The sequence below is a fragment of the Humulus lupulus genome, chromosome 3 (assembly GCF_963169125.1).
Source record: "Humulus lupulus chromosome 3, drHumLupu1.1, whole genome shotgun sequence".
NCBI classification, from domain to species: Eukaryota; Viridiplantae; Streptophyta; class Magnoliopsida; order Rosales; family Cannabaceae; genus Humulus; species Humulus lupulus.
In genome coordinates this window covers 121,291,350-121,312,198 of record NC_084795.1, presented here as the reverse complement: position 1 = coordinate 121,312,198, position 20,849 = coordinate 121,291,350, and the positions used below count along the sequence as shown (strand labels likewise).

At 39.4% G+C, this 20,849-nt stretch overlaps 1 protein-coding gene across 2 annotated transcripts; it reads right to left on the bottom strand.

Moving 5' to 3' along the window:
• Positions 1–699: 699 nt before the first annotated feature.
• On the bottom strand, positions 700–8,086 carry LOC133823091 (WRKY transcription factor 72A-like). 2 transcript variants are annotated; one of them, XM_062255685.1, is made up of 6 exons: positions 7,905–8,086; positions 7,299–7,385; positions 3,453–3,560; positions 2,681–3,340; positions 2,448–2,561; positions 700–1,706 (listed from the first exon to the last, which is right to left on the bottom strand). In XM_062255685.1, the coding sequence occupies exons 1-6, from the start codon at positions 7,950–7,952 to the stop codon at positions 882–884; spliced, it is 1,842 nt and encodes a 613-aa protein (XP_062111669.1). In that variant the 5' UTR covers positions 7,953–8,086; the 3' UTR covers positions 700–881. The 2 variants fall into 2 exon arrangements, with proteins under 2 accessions (XP_062111669.1, XP_062111670.1); XM_062255686.1 differs by lacking the exon at positions 7,299–7,385.
• Between the last annotated feature and the right edge of the window lie 12,763 nt (positions 8,087–20,849).

The window sequence follows — 20,849 nt, the reverse complement described above, 5'->3', positions numbered from 1 at the left end:
TGCGGGCGCAGGGGCAGGCTCGAGCTCGAGGGCAGAGGGGCTGGGAGAAAGGGAGAAGGGGGGTTGTGGTGGGGCGGGCTCGGCCTCGGGGCCGGAGGGGCTGGGGGAGAGGGAGAGGGAGAGGGAGAGGGTGGCTGGGATTTGCAAAAAAAGAAAGGAGAAGATGGAGGAGAAGTCGAGGTACGGTAGGGATATCTAGGCGACTATTAGCGACGACACGTGTCGCCGCTGATAATATTTTTTTATTGCTGGTGACTATTAGCGGTGACACGTGTTGCCGCTAATAGTCTTAAACATTTACGTTGAAGGGAAATTTCCCACATTTTTTCTGGGTATTTTCGAACTAATTAGCGGCGACTAGTAAAAATGTCGCCACTAATAATATTTTTAATAGAAAAAATTTAACCGGTCTGATATTAGCGTCGAACAAGCTTTGAGGTCGCTAAAAACCATTTTTCTTGTAGTTTAAGAAATGTATAGGAATTTTTAATATAATCAAAGCTCAACACTCAAACCCAATGTGAGATTAATCAAACGACATATGCATGTGCATATGCATTTCTTAATTCTACAAATACCACAATATAACTACGTATATCAAAAGCCAGTAAGGTAGCTCATTGAAACAGAACTTTTATACGTAAAAATGTTAATTTCATATATAAGTCAATCTCTGATTAGAAAGAGCAAAAATACCTATTTGGATAAAAAAAATCACATTATTTAGCAGTTGGTAATTTTAATATAAAATTACACTTTTGATATATGTGTTTCTGAAAAGGAAATTAATGTCATCAAAAAATATATTTACACAGTACGCACATATATATGAAATCTCTGGAGCTAGAAGATCTTGATTTATATACATATACATCATTGTTTCACACTCCACTCTCCCCCTTACCAACAAAAGAGGAGAGGGCAGCCGCCAAAGCCGATTGGAACTTCGGGTTGGATGTAATAGCCTTGGTCGCCGCCGCAATAGTCTCCGTCGTCAATGGCTGCTGTTGATGATTAAGGGTTGAAGCAGTGGTACTATTACTAGTACTACTCAGGTTAACAATGTTGTTCATGTAAGACTGATACAAGTTATTAGTACTATTATTAGCTTCTTGAAATGGTACTTTCTTGTTGTGATTCCCATCGTTATTAATCACCAATGTCCCATGAGATCCAACACTTGGGTTTGATAATTTGTTTTGATGAGACATAATACTATAATTGCTCAAGTAACCATTATTATTACTATTGCTGTAACCATTTGTAATATTGTTCCACGGTAGTACGGAAGAGGAATTAGAAGACGAGGTGGAAAAGCTGAGACACGTGGACGAATATCTGGGTCCCATATGAGAAGTTGAAGAGGGGTTTGGGACCGTTAGATCTAGAGTGACTGTTGGGTGAGAATTGGAGGTAGAGAACGAGGTATTGTTTGGGAAATAGAATTGTTGGGGTAAGGGTTGTCTAATATTATTATTATTGTTTGAGGTTTGGAAGAGAGTAGTGCTAGGAGTAGTGAGGAAATTACTATTATGCCCTCCCGGAAGGAGGTGATTGGAAGAAGAAGTGGTTGAACGAGATTGAAGCATGGAAGCGGCGGCCGAAGTGGTGGAAGCCATGGCTGTGGCGGAGATGGGAAGTGGGTGGTTGTGGGTTCCTTCATAGGTGGTGATCAAGATAGACATGTCGTCAATGCATCTTTGGACCTGAAAAGTATTTAGTATTATTAATGAAAAAAACTAAAATTAATGTTATTATTACATCTTATATGTGATAACTAATCTGTTGAAGATACTGCATGTATATATTATTCATATCTTTATATATATATATAATATGCATGTGTTGAAAGAAATTATTAATGTGTTCATCTTATTTTTGGCCCCAAACTAAATTTGCTTCTTTTTTTGCTTTCATTATTATATGTGTAGTAGATGCATGCATTCTGAAGTATGATCACTGTGTTAGAGTACTATCTAGTTGATATAGTTTAATTAATTATGAATATTGTTATGGGACATCAATATTTGATAAGTGACTAACAATGTGATAAATTATAATTAGTGTAATGTAATGTTGGATCTCACACAACTTCTTTAAAAAAAATTTGAATGTATTGAACCGATATTAAATTATTCTGATTTGCAGCATTACGTAATCTTGGTGCCGGATAATAACACTCGCGATTGATTATATATTAGTTGACTAAATAAAAGTGACTTTTGAAATGTGAAATACATAATTGATAAAACAAGTTTCCAACTTTGGTGACCGACTATATTCTTGTGTAAAAATAATAAAAGACACAATTAATTTCCACTCAGTTACAGTAAGTAATAATTTGGTTAACTGAATCGGATCATATATTAGAGATGATCATCATTATATATCAACTATGTGCCGCATAAACAAAAACAAAAGACTATGTACAGCAGAAAGTAAAGTACCTGTTTTCTGACGGGGCAAGATGGTGAGACTGTGCAACGGTAGTATGCTCGAGGACATGGATTTCCTTTCGCTATTTTTTGACCATATTTTCTCCATTGACATCCATCGTGCATCTGCAAATAATCAATAGGCAAATTATTATATGATTTTACACTACGTCGCGTACGTATATATATGTGCAAATTATTATATTATTATAGTAAGTACTATATATATATATATTGGTACTTACCGTTGGGGTATCACATCTTGCTCTGACTGAAACCCTAGCTTTCTTCAAAGGGGAGACCTGTGAAACCCCATCATTTTCTTCTCCTTCACTTCGCACAGTCTTGATGGGGACTTTACTCGGCGGCCACATCTCAGTGGGCTCGGTGGTGGCCTCCTCTTTATTGTCCTCTAAGATATCATCATCACTACTTGTCGACTTCTTCATCATCTGATGATCATCTGTCGAAGTAGATCCAGTACCTAACCCTAGAGCAAGTTTCCCACTATTACTATGAAGCCCTTCCCGATAGTCATCATTGCCTTTGCTGCTAGTACTTATACTACTCTTCTTCTCATTGTTAGTTCTTGGTTCCCGATCAGTATGAGTTGTAGTACTAGCACTTGAGGTTCTCCCAAGGCTAAGAGAAAGTTGATCATGATTATTATTATGATCAGCTGCAGTAATAGAATCATTAATTTTCATAAGAGGTTTTATGTCCTCATTAGTCTTATCCTTAGCTTCTTGGTTTCGAAGAATCTCAAAGAAATGTGTTTGGAGAGACTGATAATCCTTTAGGAGACGTGACAGTACCAGCTTCAGCCTTTCATTTTCTTTTTTCACGTCACTCATTTCGGCTTTAGTTAATTTGATCAGCTTATCTTCACCATCTTCACCATTCTCCTGTATAAATATATTTATATAAATAGAATAATTCATAAATAAATTACTTACAAATATGTGAAATACATTAATATTAATTGCACAAATAAGATTAAGGATAATATTGTCACACCTGATCATTTTTAAGTACAGAGGACGAGCTATGATATGTGTTGTTTGTCTCCATAAGTGATGGATTGTCATTTGTAATATGATCATCAGCATTGATTGCCACATGTTCCTGTTCACATGTATGATTAAATTACTAATCAATAATATCCTTGTTTTTATAGATACATTAGCTAGGTTTTTAGTTAATGCACATGATGAAGAGTTCAATTTGAGCATAATTCAATGCACGGGGACTAATATATGTGTCGAAATGAATATACTTGATAACTAAATTAATTCAATGAGATGTATATAAATATATATCATTTAAATATTGTATTTTAAATGCACAGTTTCTAAGTAATTAAATTACAAAATTTAATGGTTCTAATATATAGGATTAATTTTCCTCAAAATAAAAAAGAATATAGGATTAATTTGAAACAAATTAGAAGGATGTCTTAATTATATTCCATAATATATAAGAGTTTAGAGATTAAGAAAAAAAACAGTAGTGCAGTCTAAAAATTTGATTATGTGAATAATTCTTCGGTTCAAATGGGACTAAAAACTATGATATGAATTTAAAATCAATCATAAATTAAGATATATGTATTATATATTAATTATTTAAATCAATAATGTCATGAGGTATATATAAATATATATAGCTAGTTTTTCAATATATATATATATATATATGTGGAAATTACATTTTATATGGACTTTTTATTGAAGTTTTCAAAAATATGGCTTTTTTTTCAGCATAAATTTTTTATGGCTTTTTATACTTTTTTATCATTTTTATGGCCTTTTTTTTCCACATTTTTGTCAAAATTTCTGATTATGCCATATCTTTATTACTATTGAACTTTTTTTTTTTCAAGTAGAATGATAGTTTTGTAATGTCATTTTATTTAATTTTTTTTAACTTTTCTATACTACATTTTTTATGGAAAAAAACTTACATTTTCAGTTATTATAAAGGGTAGTTTTCATATTTTTATATTATTTTATTTTAACTTTTTTATATTACTTTTTATATTATTTTAGGTGACATCAAACCAACTAAATAAGCATGAAGCAAGAATTGTCGTTGGTATTTTAAAATCATTTTAAAAAATATCTTGAAAGCTTCCTCCTGCCATCTAAAATCAACCAGTTCTCATAATAATTTTCCTTTCCTGTCCATGAGATTTTTATTAGTTCTGACAAAATATTGGTCATTTTTCTCAAGAGCCTCATCAATGGTGCAAAACTACAAAATTTAGAGAAAAAGTTTACTGAATGTTACTGAACATATTAAGAAAAAGAAATGCACTAAAGGACATTGGTACAATTAAAGCACCAGAACAAATAAATACACATATATAGACATAGCAAGAGGGCATATACATTTTGTCTTAGTATTATAAACGATGGGGACCACCCTTTTAGGTGTTTTGGTAGGTTGATAATCAGGTTCTATTATATATCTTAGCCAACTCCTATTCTTGGGTCCTACTCTAAGATTGTTTTAGCCAAACACTTGGGGTAAGCAAACAATCCCTTTGACTTTCACATTTTGTAATTTCTATCGAATTTCTTTAATTCCACTCCACACAAATGATTTGATATACTACTCATTCTTAACAATCACAATATTTACTTATCTTTTTTGCACTCTTAATTTACTTGGAATGAAACTTCCCCATTACTAGAATTCTTTTACTCCTAAGTCAAAATTTGAATTAGAATTCTCTTTATATAACTAATTTTATACTAATTTGTTATTTGGTTGTTTTGCAAAAATCTTTTTTTTTTTCTTTTTGTGATATGAATTGTGTTTATTATTTTTTATTTATTTATTATAAACATTTTTTTTCTTATTTTTATATTGTATGTTTCTTTTTTCAAATTCTGGGTAAGGTAACCAGTTACTTGATTTATCTTTGACAATTATGTAAAAAAAAATCCTAGAGCTAGGTTAAATAACATGTACCAGGAAGAGTAACTAGTTACCCTGAGAGAAGTAACCTTCTGCCATAAGAGGGGTAACTAGTTACCATAAGAGGAGTGACGGGTTACTCTTATTAAATATGAAAAGAAACATCAAATCTGAATGAAAAAGAGGAAGAACACTTCATTGAAAAAATGAATAAATAACTATGATTTTAGTAACATAGGTAACTAGTTACCATAAAGAACCCATAAATATATACACACATCATAACGTGAAGGTAACCAGTTACCCATAGAAATATACACACAAAAAACGTGAATGTAACCAGTTACCCCAGAAATATACATACAAATAACGGGAAGGTAACCAGTTTCCCCAAATTTGAAGATAGAAAAAAAAATTAGATCCATCCCTTCTTCTCTCTCTTCTTCTTCATATAATTTTTTTTTCTAGATTTGAATGTTCCCATCAGGGTAACTAGTTATCCATTCACGTTTGCATATTTTTATTAGTTTTATTTCCAAATTTTGGTGTTCCTATAAGGATTACAGTAAAAAGAAAATGCTGAAAAAATTGATTTGAATTTTTATATATAGTGGAAAAAACCATAAAAAAAATTACAATAATAAAAGATAATACATAAAAAATAGTAAAATAATTATGTAATGTTAAAATATGTGTGAAAAAAGGGGAAAAAAGAAAATGGAATGAGAAAAAAATAAGTACAAAAAAATAAGAAAAAAGAAAGAAAAAAAACTTAGGAAAGAAAACTAAAAAAAATATGAAAAAACAAAACAAAAGAAATGATGAAGGAAAAAATAGATGAATGAATAAAAATGAAAAGAAGAAGAAAAATAATGGGAAAATGGAAAGAAAAAATTGGTAGAAAAAATTGAAAAAAAATGGAAGAAGAAAAAAAGAAAGAAAGAAAAAGCTCATATGTTTGAAAAATGAAAAAAAAAATAGAAGAAGAAAAAAAAAGCTCATATGTGTGAAAAAAGAAGAAAAAAAATGGGAGGAGAAAATAATAAATACAAAAATGAAGAAAAAAAAGGAAAAAAAACTGAAAAAAATATGAAAAAAAAACATTACAAATGAAATAAAAAATTTGATAAATTAATAAAGAAGAAGAAGAAGAGGAGGTGGAATGGAAAAATGGAAAGAAAAAAAAAGATAAAGAAAAAAATTGGTAGAAAAATAAATAAATAAGTAAGGAAAAAAGAAAAAAAAATAACTGAAAAAATAATTAAAAAATTGAAAAAAATAAAAAAATAAAATCACTTTCAAAATTAAAGAAAATATAACTATGATAAAAAAAAAAGTGACATTTCCATATTTTAGTTAGCTACTAATTGTGTTTCTCATATTTTAATTTTGTCTTTAATAAATTTTCCCATACAAATTAAGAAAAGTATAATTCCCATGTTTTTGCACATTGATGGTATAAAAGCCATATTTTTGAAAAATCCCTTATATATATATATATCTCGCTAGATTTAAGTATCGATCCCATATGTTTCTCTCTATCATAATTGGCAACATATATATGAGTCGTTGATTCTGAATTATAATAAAATTCTACCAAGTTTATTTGAAGGTTTGGGATCTTACAATTTTTATAGTTACTATATAAATTTATATACTTTTCTTGTTCAAAAGTACTCTCTTTCTTTTTCTTTATTAATTTGACTGTACTTTTTCAGTTTGAGCATCGATCTCCTACAAGGTCTCGAGTTTTATTAACCATAATTTGTTTGATGATTATATTAATCAAAACTAAATTTCACCTCTAAATTAATTATATTTGATACTCTCTTTTCTGCTTTTAAAGAAAATACTCTTATGTATTTGTAAGCTCTAGCTTTGTGAGCCTATATGTGCAAACAAATTTGAACGACCTGATTATATAAGCGGTGTATTATTTACCTGTTTGATATCTAAATCTTTTTCACTACTTGAAGAAGATTTCAAATTATTTAGATCTCGCTCAGCATGGAAGCTTCCTTCTCTTCCCTAAAAAAATATGAAAATAAATAAATAAATAAATAAATAAAGGAAAAAAATGAGTAATTCGTAACAATTCATGATATTTGAAATAAAAATTTTCATTTTTTTTAAAAAGCACCGAATGTTTCAATGCAAATTTGTATATAGTACATGGAACTCTAACTAGCTATATACACAGCGGATTTTAACAAAAAATTAAGCTATATTTTATTTGATCTAACATTAAAACGTGTCAATTTGAAAACCAATCTCTCTTTCTCTCTCTCTCTATATATATATGTGTATATATATATATTTTCATCAATACTCAAGTGGTTCATGATTCAATATCGAAATCTTTAATTAAAAATATCGAAAACTAGTTCTATGAATGATTTGATATTGATCATGATTAATCAAAGGATATATAATTAAGAGAAAGGATTAAATTATCAAGAAATAATTAATTAGGGGAGGAGAAAAGAGAATTAAGGAAAAAAGACATAATATAGGAGAGAATTTGTTGGTAAAAATCAAATAACCAACCTTGTTAGTCACGTCGTCTTCCTCGCCATTAATATTGGATATGATCATATTGTGTTCTTGCAACTTAATCGTAGAATCGACAGAAGGCTTATCCGAACTCCTTTTGTTTTCCTTTGCTTTTGTTTGACCCTTCTTCACGATCTCTTTCCCATTTTCCGTTAACACACTGTATCTTCTTATATATATAATTATTATTCAATAAATAATTATGAGATATAGTATTCAGATTTTGACTTAGCATTTTCAAAGACCCCTATTAATTAATAATCTAGTGCTTATCTTAATTTGCATGTTACTCTTACAGAAATGTCAAACAACACAAATATATTAATAAATATTTATTTATTTATTTTGTTTCATGAAAAAGGTATGCAAGCACACTCTAAGAAGCAACAGTTATAAAATTCAACATTTTCCTTTTAAATTATAGTAACTTGGTTTGGTGTGTCTTAATAAATAAATAAATATATATTAATAATTAATTAGTAATTTAAGTAAAAAAAAACTAGATAATGTGTAATATATACATATATGGAGAACAAACGAACGAAAAGAAAGGTGTATAGATTTATCGAGAAGGGAATATCATGAGGACTTGAACCATATAAACCAAGTAGGTTCTAGATTCGTATATGTTTGTGTAAAACGTCTGTAGGCCGTCGACTCGTGGTCAAAATTCATCAGCTATAATAAAAAACACTGACTCAGCCACTGACTTTCTTAAGTGGTTTGAGGTCAGGTCCTTAGATTTTCGGTGAAAATTTGTTGAGAAACCAATTTATTTCAAAACTACATAGCTGCTGAGAATTATTAAAAGAAAGAAGAGAGAGTTTTTTCTCCTAATATATATTCTTTTCAGTTTTCAAAAAATAAAAGGCAATTTTTAATTTATATATGGTACTGATGGTGACGTATATATGTATAATTTTGAGAAGATTCAATCAATTAATTTCATACAAGTTGTACGGTTTGGTAGGGTGCTCAAGTTGGCCATAAAATATCTTTGGCGAGTCAAAATATCTTTGGTTGAAATGATGGTTTAGTGTGTTTGTTTGTCTCTATATCTCTTCGGTATAAAAAATGTATACATAACAGAAATATTTTGTTTTAATAATTTGTTTTGCTAATTTTAATGAAATAGTCTAAATATTTAACTGAAATTTTATTATGTTTTGCAAACTTACTAAAATGAATCTGTACATGATTAATATGGTATTAAGAAAAATTTAACAAAATAAATTTTCCATTTAAATATTGTAATAGGGAGAAATATATTCATGACTAATATAGAGGCGCAATACTAATTAATATATGTTGGAATTTAATCTAAGACGACCTTTACCATGTTGATTTCATAAACACGAGAACAAAGAATAGTAAATCAAATAAATATTAAACAATTCATCAATATATATATATTAAACAAATTGTTATACAAACTTCTCTTGATCTATGACAACGCCCTCACGGAAAGATAATCAAGAACATGCACAAACAATCAACTCAAAGGATTTACGTGGTTCAGAAGGATTTCTCCTTCCTACATCCATGGGAAGCAACACTCAAGCTTTTTATTACACTATCTGTATCAATCTCACTTTGTACAAGTAATAACCATGTCTTTGTATCTTTATAATGACCCTATTTATAGGCATAGATAAAAGGCAACAAAAGAAAGGAAAAATAACAGCGCTAAAGTAGTAACGATCTTAACAAACCTCGTAGTATTAAGAGAGTCTTAACAGAATTGATGGTCATATTAACAATCCTCCATCTGGACAAATGATTCTGATTAAAATTGTTGATGAGACTCGATGTGCTTCCAAGGTCACCTTCTTCATTCAACAGTGACCATGAGCAAATTCACACAATGTCTAAACTTTGCTGTTGGTAACGATTTGGAGAGCATTTCAGAAGGTTTCTCTTTGGTTGATACCTTTTCTAGCTTAACCTTTCCTTCTGTGATGGCATCTCAGATAAAGTGTATGGAGCTCTCTGCATAAATCAGATGTCTTTGTCTGAGCTAGGTTGTAACGTCCCGAATTCGCTATTAAGGCTAAGTGCCTTGATTACGGTGCCTAGAGGGCATAATAGGATTTATATGTGGAATTAATGGAATATATGTATGATTATGCGATATAAATTGTTTATATGGTAATGTGAATATTTATGTGTATTAAATATGCATGCAGGCTTGTTTTTGTAAATTGGGGCATATTCATATAATCTTTGACCTGTTTGAGGGTATATTTGTAATATATATGATTTATGAGTGAGACCACAGTATTGTGGAGATATATTTGAGATGTGGGGTCCGAGGCGATCCTAGTGACCGGATTAGTGGAATAGCTACTACAGGGTTAATACCCGGCTCAAGGTGAGCCTATGGATATTTTGGGAACCATAGTGAGTATTCAAGATCTATTGGGTAACAGATAGATATTTGGTGAGTACAATTGGGTATGTCGAGATTGATTGGGAATTTATAAGACAATTTGAGGATTAGAGGGAAGTGAGGCTAATGACCTTTTTTCCCTTGAGGGAATTGAAGGGAAACCATTTGGGTTAGGGGCATTATGGTCTTTTGTTGGCCTTTGGATGGGTCTTGGCTGAGGCTAGAAGACTTGAGAAACAATCACAAAGCACCCAAAAATACTCTCAGCCATTCTCTCTCTCTCTCTCTCTCTCCTAGAAGAATGGCTAGGGAATTGAGGGCATGGGCAAGGACTAGGATTAGGAAGTAGCTAGGGGATTGTGAATCTCAGTGGAGGTAAGACTTGTACTCTATTTTTTTTGTGATGAATGCTGCTATGGTTTAAGTTTTGTTGAGGTTTAAACTTTAGTTCTTAATTTGAGTTTTCGTGAAGATATGAAATAGTTTATAGGGTAACTATGATATATATGTTTGTGTTATTGTGGATTCTAGACTTGATTTTAGATTTAGCCATTGTTTAGGGTGAATTTGGATGGGTTTACCTCGGAAAAACGTAGGGCAATTATGGGTTTTGGAGCTTGAGTCGCAATCCTGTTCTTCAGGCGCCGCGACCCATGTACGTGGAAAGGCTTGGCAGTTATTTGAAACCACCCAAGAGAGAGCCTTAGGCTCTCTGACTTGTAGGGCGCCACAACCCTAGGGGGCTGGGCCGTAGCTCTAATTAAAGAAAAAAGACAAAGCAGGTTTTTAAGCCCGGGAACTCAAATCTAAAGGCTCGGGGAGGATTCTACTACCCGGTTTAGTAGAATTCGAGGTCCTAGAGGCTAGTATATTATTGCGAAGCTTCTAATTGATTGAGGTTTTGATAGATTTTTCTTATTATGTTGGGACTAGGTTATACCACTAGGGTTCAAGGATAGGGATCGTGCTGGGACTGCCATACGCCAACTGCTCAGGACTTGAAGTAAGAAAACTGCACCCGGGTTGTGATTGGGGCTCGGACCCCTGTTAATAAATATGACTATGAGTATGATTATATGTGAGAATATGAGTATAACTATGTTTGAAATTATCCAAAAGGGCATGCTTGTATATGTTGCCTCTGATTGCTTGTGGTGATATGTATATTTGTGATTATATCTATTCTAAAGGCCAGCCTAAGGGCTCCGGGGGCTGATATCAATCGTGCATAATGCAGCCTGGCCTAAGCATGCCGTGGTCGACTATAAGACCAGAGGACTTGGCCTAAGGGCGCCGCACCTGAACACTATACAATAAACAAAAGTGTTGTTCTCACTTAACTAATTGTATTGTTTGAAGAGATTGGATTATATGTTTGATTGAGCTGAATATTCTTGTTAAGATTATTGCTTATAGCCTGTTGTTGATTGAATTTATTGATCCAAGTTTACTGTTTATATACTATTTCTTATTTGTGCCTGATCATTTAAGTTTCTTGTTGAGCCTTAACTCATGAGTGCTATGTGGTGCATGTAAGGGAAAGGGATAGCCAAACCAACCATGAGTTGGAGAGCTTTAGGGGCGGTGTGTACATATGCAACCTACTCGACCGCCATGGCCGGGATAGCCTAGGAGGAACTAGGGTTGAAGCCTATTTTGCCGCTTAGGATGACTAATTTTTATTCCTTTTTGCGTTTTATTAGTCCGTAGACACTTTTTGGGATCCCATGTATAAATTCAATATGTTAATGAAAAATAATTACTTCGTTGACCAAAATTTTTAATATTTAACCTTGATCTAGTCTTTAATTACACATTTAAGTCCAAAATACTCGCTTATCGAGTTAAGCTTTATTTTAGACACACAGTGTAACTGTCTTGGCTAACCAGGGTGTTACAACTTGGTATCAGAGCCGTCTAGGTTTAAGGGTTCCTGAAGATTGGCTGGGCATGCACAATTGCCGCTAAAGATAAGCTCGACTCATGGTTTGGTATCTAATAACATGACTATGTGTTTAATTGTTTAAATTGAACCTATGTGCCTTATATGCACGCTAGAATAGAGAGCATGATGTATATTGTACGCCCTAATGTTCCATGGGCTATTAGCGAGCTGAGATATGGCACAATTATCTCAGCCGCATGGAGGCCACTCAGCCACGTGGAGGCCATATGCCCGGAGCTGCTGTTGTCAGGTCCTACCTCTTTAGCTCGAGGTGACCAAAGGTTTATTAAGATCGCTGAGGATCCGAGTCAGAGGTATGAAGATCGCCAGTTAAGAAGGCATCCAGCTCGAGGCCGAGCTTGAGTTGGAAGCTAGGACCCTTTATAAAGTCAACCACGCAATGTAAACGTGGATATATCAGACATCACGTGTCTGATATATCCCTGAATTCTCGGACACGCAGCATAAACATGTGTGTTCAGGCACCCACGACTTGGTTGGGCCGTGCGGCCCATTATCCCCCTTACCTACTGATTAGACCACACTTCATTTGTCAGGTTTTAGGAATTAATCATGAATGTCACAGGAATGACATGATGGATAAGAAGGTCACGGGATGACCCCCTTGCCGATCCCTAGGTGTCCTCCCCTATAAATATGGAGACCCTGAGAGTTGCAAAGGGTTGGATTCCATTGTGTAAAGAAATACCCTGTAAAGAATATCAGAAATATAGCAATAATATTGGCTGGTGGAGGAGATGGATTTTAACCTTTGAACCACCTAAAAACGTATTCATATCATCAGTTCATTTTAAGATCATTCATCTGTTTCGGTTCCTTACTTAGCACTAATCCCATTCTCTTATTTTCTTAATTACCTGTTGGCGAAGAACCGCGTCAACAGTTTGGTGCTTTCATTGAGGGCTTGTTAGATTGGTGCTATCGCAAATACCCAACCATGGTGATCACTCGCTCAAGACACGGTAACGAGGCGGACCAACATGATGGGCAGGAGGCCCATCATGCCGCCATCTTCGGTGAGCAAAACCTTGAAGTTCAGCAGCGACCGGGCAAGCAGCCAATATGCCAAGATGACACTGGAAGTTCGGCGCCCCGGCCACCTAATCCGAACCTGGATTTTTACAAGGCAGTAGAGATGGAGAATGCTCAGTTGAGGAGTCAACTAGCTAAAGCTAACCAGCAGATTAAGGAGGTGTTGGCCCGACTACCCCCTCTTGCAACCGACGCTAACATCGGAAAGAGGCAAGGCGAGACTCATAAGTCATGCTGGGATAATCGGTCCAGGCCTAGCCGGTCAGCCAGACCCCCGGCATCCAACTCTACTCCCTCATCGCACCGCCGAGAGACAACCTTCTAAGAACTACCCAGGGCCGAGCAACAGTATAGCCGCTTGGTCCGAACTTCAACTCCCAGCTCGCTACCACCATCGAGCGCACCCAGGAGGGCTCGAGGGAATTCTAGAAGGAGATCCGGGGAGGGCTCGCAGCGATAGCCCATCTCGGCCAGCCGTCCTGCGCCCCGCTCAGATCGCTAGGCGCAAGACCCGCAAGTTGGCAGGGCCGAGAGGCCCCTACCTAACCTGATCCACCCTGACGGGACCAGGATTGCGTCCCCGGTTAGACATCCTCCTTCACCAATAAGATATCCGTCTCCTCCTCGGCCTGTCCGAGATATTCCAGCTTATGGGAGCAGTAGGAGAAACCCACCTTTCGCAGGACCTTCCCATCATAGCAGGGCGCCCAGAGAAGTCCCAGATCCTCATCCCCAGAGGCGGGCTCCGAGCTTCTCAAACGGGAGCTATTGGACCGGAAGCCGCCGTAGCGACCTTTCTGGCGGAGACCTGCGCCAACTCCTGAGCTCGGCGCAGAGTCCTCAAGCCACCCCGAGGGGCGATCTCCAAGATCGTCTTACCTCTCAAAGGGGAAACCCAGTTGGAAATGGTAGCCGTGCTCGACCAAGGGAAGACTTGTTTGAAGTACGCGACAGTAGGAATGTCCCATATAACCTATCTCAAGATAGGAGGGACGATAACCCGCCAAACGTGTACAATGGATCCGGACCTGTTGAACAGCCCCAGAATAACCAAGGAAATCAGGACAAAACCCTTGAGCACCTGGCTCAGATGGAGGAGCTAATGAGGAAGCTCCTCTCAGAGAAAGAAAAGGACGAATACGATTCGGGGAACGAACTTGAGCTCTTCGCCCCCAGCATAGCATCAACGACATACCCACCTGGTTTCCGTATGCCGCACCTGTCCAAATTCAACAGAGACAGAGATCCGTCATATCATCTGGGTATGTTCAATACCCTGATGATGGCCCACAACATTGGCCCCGAGCTGAGGTGTTTAATATTTCTCTCCACACTGACTGGGTCGGCCAGGCAGTGGTTCAAACAGAATAAGAAATAATGAATCAGCTCCTAGAAAACTTTCTCTACTGACTTCAAGAGAGCATTCCGAGCTTCCTAGGCTGCCCGCGTCAAGGCTGACTCCCTGGCCAACGTGAGGCAACAACCCGACGAGCCTCTGAAGGCTTACCTGAGCTGGTTCGCGAGCGTCGCTGCTCGGGCTAGAGACGCAGATGACAGCTCCAAGCTCATGGCTTTGAGAACTGGAATCCTCGTCGGAGGGGGACTCTGGAATGAGATACAAAGGAAGGGAGTCAGCTCCATAAACGAATTCCTAAATAGGGCCCAGGGGTGGATCAACTTGGAGGAGGCCCAAGCCTCAGCTGCGGGACCCAGCCAGGTCCCTGAGCATCCCGCTGAAGTGGGAACGGAGGTCGTGACAGCGACCCAGAACATTACACAGAATAATCAGTTTGGTGGAGGAAAGAGAAAGGGGAACGGCGATGGCAACCAGTACAGCCCAAAGAAGAATAGGTCTGTAGAAAAATTTTAGCCGATCTACGCGACTTATACGGAGCTCACCCACTCTAGGGAGAACATCTTCCTAGCAAACTCTGCTCGCCTCCCCTGGAAGAAGCCGGAGCCGTTAAAGCACCAGAAGGGGAAGCGAGACCCCTCCAAGTTTTTCCATTTCCACAACGACGTTGGCCACAATACCGATGACTGCAGACACCTGAAGGATGAGATTGAGACTCTCATCCGAGCCGGCCCCTTGGCTCAATACGCCCGGAACAGAGTTCTCGCGGCCCGTCCAGCTCCAGAAGTCTCGGTCACTCAGCCCGGGTCTCGGGTAGATCAGGACGTCCCTCCTCTAGTAATAGGAGGAGAGATCTCCACAATCTCTGGAGATCCTCATTTGGCTAGCATGAGCAGAGGTTCCCAAAAGAGGTACGTCATCGAACTTAAGGCTCATAATGGAGTAGAGTTCGTCCCCGAGCAGCATCTGCCAAAGCAGCAGCGATTGGAAAGGCAACCAATCATTTTTACTGAAGAAGATGCCAGCCACGTTCAGTTCCCCCATAACGAACCTCTGGTCGTAACAGTGCAGCATGATAATGGGAGCTCGGTAAACCTTCTATTCCGGTCCACACTGGAAAAGATGGGTTTGACTGTTGCCGAGCTGAAGGCGACCTCCATGATGCTTTATGGTTTCTCTGGAGAAGGATCAGCGGCTATAGGAATGATCGAGCTGGTGATCACTTTAGGAGAGGGACCTCGGACAGTCTCAAAACTCCTTGAATTCGTGGTCATCGACTGTCCCGCCGCATATAATGCCATTCTGGGTCGACCTACACTTATAGCTTTTGAAGCCATCACCTCCGTCCGCCACCTCGCGCTGAAATTCCCTTCTTCCACAGGGATATGGACAGTCCGTGGCGATTAGCTTGCTGCCAGGGAATGCTACAGCATTTCCATGAAGGGAAAATTGAAACCCGGGCAGTTAACAATGGCCGTCCAAGGCGGAGAAAAGGAATCTCAGGAACCTTTGCCTAATCCTGAGATTGAAAAACCTCAGAGCGCCGAAGGGGAAAATATCATCCTAGGTGAGGATATTGACCCTCGAATAGGCGAGGATAAGTCCGAGCTCCAAGCTATTGAAGAGCTCGAGGAAGTAAATATCGATCCATGGAATCCCTCACGGATGGTTAAGCTCGAGAAAAACCTCTGTGGTAAAAGGAAGGCGGAGCTGATCAAGTTCCTGCAGGAGAACCTGGATGTGTTCGCATAGTCACACGAGGACATGGTGGGAATCAGTCCAAATGTCATCATGCACACCCTTCATTTGGATAAGAGCGTTCCTGCAAAGTCCCAGAAACAGAGGCGCCTGGGAAAAACTCGAGCTGAAGCCCTAGAAGAAGAAGTAGCCCGGCTCAAGAAATGCGGCTTTATCCGTGAAGCCAAGTTTCCGATTTGGGTCGCCAATCCTGTGCTGGTCCCGAAGCCCAACGAAAAATGGCAAACCTGCATCGACTTCTCCGATCTGAATAAAGCCTGCCCCAAAGATTGTTTTCCCTTGCCAAGGATCGACCAATTGGTGGACGCCACGGCGGGGCACGAGCTCATGTCCTTTATGGACTCGTACTTAGGCTATAATAAGATCGCCATGAATCCGACAAACTAGGAGCACACCAGCTTCATGGCCCCAACTAATGTCTATTGTTACAAGGTCATGCCGTTCGGACTGAAGAACGCCGGTGCTACGTACCAGAGATTGGTGAATAGGATGTTCGCCAACCAGATCGGGAAGAACATGGAAGTCTACGTGGACGACATGCTGGTCAAGTCGAAGATTGCCGATAACCATGTTTCCGACCTGGAGGAATGCTTCAAGATACTAAGGGAGTACGACATGAGGCTTAACCCACAGAAGTGCACTTTTGGGGTCGCGTCTGGAAAATTCCTGGGTTTCATTGTCAACACTAGAGGAATCGAGGCAAACCCCGATAAGATCAAGTCATTGCTCGAGCTTCCCTCACCTAGATCGCGAAAGGACGTCCAAGGTCTGACAGGAAAGGTGGCAGCCCTTAATCGATTTATTTCTAAATCAACCGACAAGTGACTGCCATTCTACAACCTGCTCCGGGGAAATAAGAAGTTCGAGTGGACAGAGGAGTGCAAAAGTGCCTTCCTCGACCTGAAAGTGCATCTGGCCGAGCCACCCGTATTGTCCAAACCAACGACAGGGGAGCCTCTTTTCCTTTACCTAGCTGTCACAGAAGATGCAGTTAGTGCCGTATTGATCCGAGAAGAGGACCGGGTTCAAAAACGAGTCTATTACATCAGCAAGAGACTTCTCGGGGCTGAATCCCGATACCCGTTGATGGAAAAGATGGCATTCTGTCTTATCAAGGCCTCCTGAGAGCTCAGGCCGTATTTCCAATCCCACTCAATACACGTCATAACCGATCAACCTTTAAGGCAGGTTTTGCAAAAACCTGAAGCATCGGGACGCCTGTTGAGGTGGGCTATTGAGCTCAGTCAGTTCAAAATTTTGTACACCCCACGAACTGTAATAAAAATCCAGGCCTTGGCCGACTTTGTGGCAGAATGCACAGGATTCAGAGAGGATTCTGTGGAAGATTCACCTCAGGTTACATCGGCGCAGGCATCGTGGAAGATCTTCGTGGACGGCTCATCTAATGAGAACGGCTTGGGGCTGGAATCATTTTGATATCCCCAGAGGGCCATATCAAATAATTGAGGTCATAAGGGAAGGAACCTACAAGTTAGCTTGGCTTAATGGAGAAGCGGTCCCGCGAACTTGGAACGCCATCCTTTTGAAGAAATATTATCAGTAACACCCTTGTAAGGCTTATTCAGAAAGGCCATTTTTCGTTTATCAAGCAATGAGAATTAAATCTTCTTTCATTATTGTGTATATCTGTGAATGTAATCTCAAGTAACCACGAAAGACCCTTTCCTAATTACTTAGGGGGGCATATGGTGCCTGGATATAACCAGGTCGCCTTAAAGGCTTAGAAGTTGATTCAAATCGATTGATCGTGTTTTTCTTAAAAAACACGAGATATTGATAAAGGATTAACATGAACTAAGTCCTATCCCGGATATAACTAGGTCCTAAAAACTTAGAAGTTGATTCAAATTGGTTGATCGGTGTTTTTCTTAAAAAGCACAAGATATTAATCAAGAATTAACATGAACTAAGTTTTCAAATTAACGTCCTGGATATAACCAGGTCCTAAAAACTTATAAGTTGATTCAAATTGGTTGATCGGTGTTTTTCTTAAAAAACACAAGATATTAATCAAGAATTAACATGAACTAAGTTTTCAAATTAACGTCCTGGATATAACCAGGTCCTAAAAACTTAGAAGTTGATTCAAATTGATTGGTCGGTGTTTTTCTTAAAAAGCACGAGATATTAATCAAGAATTAAACGCGAACTAAGTTTTCAAAGCAATGTCCGGGATGCAACCAGGACTTATCTTAGAAGTTGGCTCAAAACTGATTATGTTTTTTTCCCAAAAAAAAGCATAGAATATTAATCGCACCACCAACAAAAACGAAGACTATTGCCAAAACGCATAAAGGTAAAATGATGCAAATCAATTAAAAGCAAAAAGTTGGTAAAACCAATTGTCTCGAGGTTAGAAAACCTCATACAAAGGTACAAAAAAAATATATACTAAGGATAAAAGGAAAAGAAGTCCTAGGCCCCGCCAGGTTGCTCCGATGAGGTCACCACCTCGCCCTCCTGCTCAGCGGCTGCAGAGTTCTCCCCAGTTTTGGAGGGTGCCTCGTGCTGAAGGCGAGCTTTGAATTTCTCCAAGAAGCTCTCCCACGCATCCGCCCCCATGAAGGAGAAGTCACCATCTGGGTTATAAACCCAGCAATGGTACAGCATAGCCTCCATGGAGGAGCTGGAGGCTGCCCTCTCCATCACCAGGGAGGCTTTGGCCTCCTCGGCCTTGGCTTTCTCCACGTCCAGTGTGGCTCGAGCAGCCCTGGCCTCCTCGAGCTCAGTCCTCGCATTGGCTAGCGCGGCCTTGGTAGCCTCGGCCTCCTGCAGCTTAGGCCAGGACGCGTCCAGCTCGGCCTGCAGGGTGGCCAGGGCATCCTTAGCCTCCTGCGCCTGCTTCTTGGCAGTCTCAAGGGTGGCCAGGAGAGTCTGGTGTTCCCCCCTCATGTCATCGAGCCTGGCCCGAGATCGGGATATGCTTTGGTGGAGAGCCAGGGCACCCTGCAAAAAGCCAAAAAGATGATAAGGCAACTGCCTTAGATAAAAAATAATAAACATATGATGCATAGCGAGAAAGGAATACCAAAGGCGAGGTCAGCTTACCGTAAGAGCCATCCCCAGTGACGACTCCATCACATTCTCCGGGCTCCTTGTCTCGATCACCCTCAAGTCCCTCTCGGTGGCGTTGTAATAATGGTCCACGGTGTAGCTCACCGTCTCGTAGACCGTTCCCCGAAAGACGTCAGGGATCTTCTCCAGAGCCTGGGCGTTCACCGGGACGCGCACCTTGGGAGTTGTGGCCGCCAGGGTCCCAGGGGGCACCTCCATTTCCCGAGCTGGGTCGGGAAGTCACGGGGGAGGAGGGGGCATCTTCATAACAGGAGGAGGCGGAGGCAGCTTCTCCGGAGCTGTCGAAGCTTGATTCTTCCCCTTTGCAGAAGACTTTGAAGTACTACCGATGGCCTTCTTTGCCAACCAGAGCTTTTTCACCGAGGGCCCAGAGGTCCCGGAAGGGTTCCCTCCAGGGAACATGGCTCGCAGGTCATTGCCTCCGGGCTGAGACATCTCCTCTGAGAAAGCAAAGGCAAGGTATTAATATACAAGTAGAAATATTTATGCAAGACAACAATAGTTAAAGGGAAAACAGATCTCAAGTATATTGAAAGGGATCCTACCCTCCGAGCTATAGGATGAATCTATGGTTACGACCATCACCCCCGGAGCTGCAGCGGGTGAATCTAGGATAATGACTTCGCGGGCTGGGAGAGGTTCCGGGTCCGAATCTGGCTCGACACTAGACTCTTCTACATATTGCCTAAGGCTCGGAGCTACTGTGCCCTCCCAAAGGGAGGGCCACGACCGAAAATTGGTCCCATACTCCTCGAAAAAGACCGACCTGAATGCTATGGTGTTATCTACGACTACAGTGCCCCTAGGGCGGCTACTTTCGTAATCCAGCACGAGCTGGTTGACGCACTGGAGTAGGGTTATATCGCGGTCTGGATCACTCCGATGACGTTGAACTGGCTGGTTGGGATTGAACCTAGCTAACCGAGGATCTACGGTGGCCCTATCTAAGCCCCTAAACATGTAAGGATTACCTTGCCCAGAGGGACCGGCTGCTGCTCCAGACTGGGCCCTCTCCTCGTCCGTTTGTTGAGCGACTTCTAGAGCCCGTTTCTGCCTCACGAGGGGCACCTCGTCCTCCTCGTCCTCTTCCTCATCTCCCGCGGCCTCCTCCTCGAGGATGGGTGCTATCTCGCGAGCTGGGGGGAGGCCCCGCGGTCTCCTCAAGGCCAAAGTCTGGCCTGGGGAGATTAATTTGCACGCCAGCATCGTCTCGTCTGACACGAGCTGGCGGTAGTCCTTTCTGCTGGGGGGCAGCCTCGCCAATGTCTCGTATTGACCCTCGAGGGTCACGGATTTTTCCGTCCTCGCGAAAATGGCTGCATGATTCTCTTCAAGTCAGAAACT

Coding starts and splice junctions, on each gene's coding strand:
- LOC133823091 (XM_062255685.1), bottom strand. CDS start 7,952: ATGATCATATCCAATATTAATGGCGAGGAAGACGACGTGACTAACAAG. Junction 2,562..2,680: donor CAAGATGTGATACCCCAACG/GTAAGTACCAAT, acceptor GATTATTTGCAG/ATGCACGATGGATGTCAATG. Junction 1,707..2,447: donor CTTGCCCCGTCAGAAAACAG/GTACTTTACTTT, acceptor AATACTTTTCAG/GTCCAAAGATGCATTGACGA.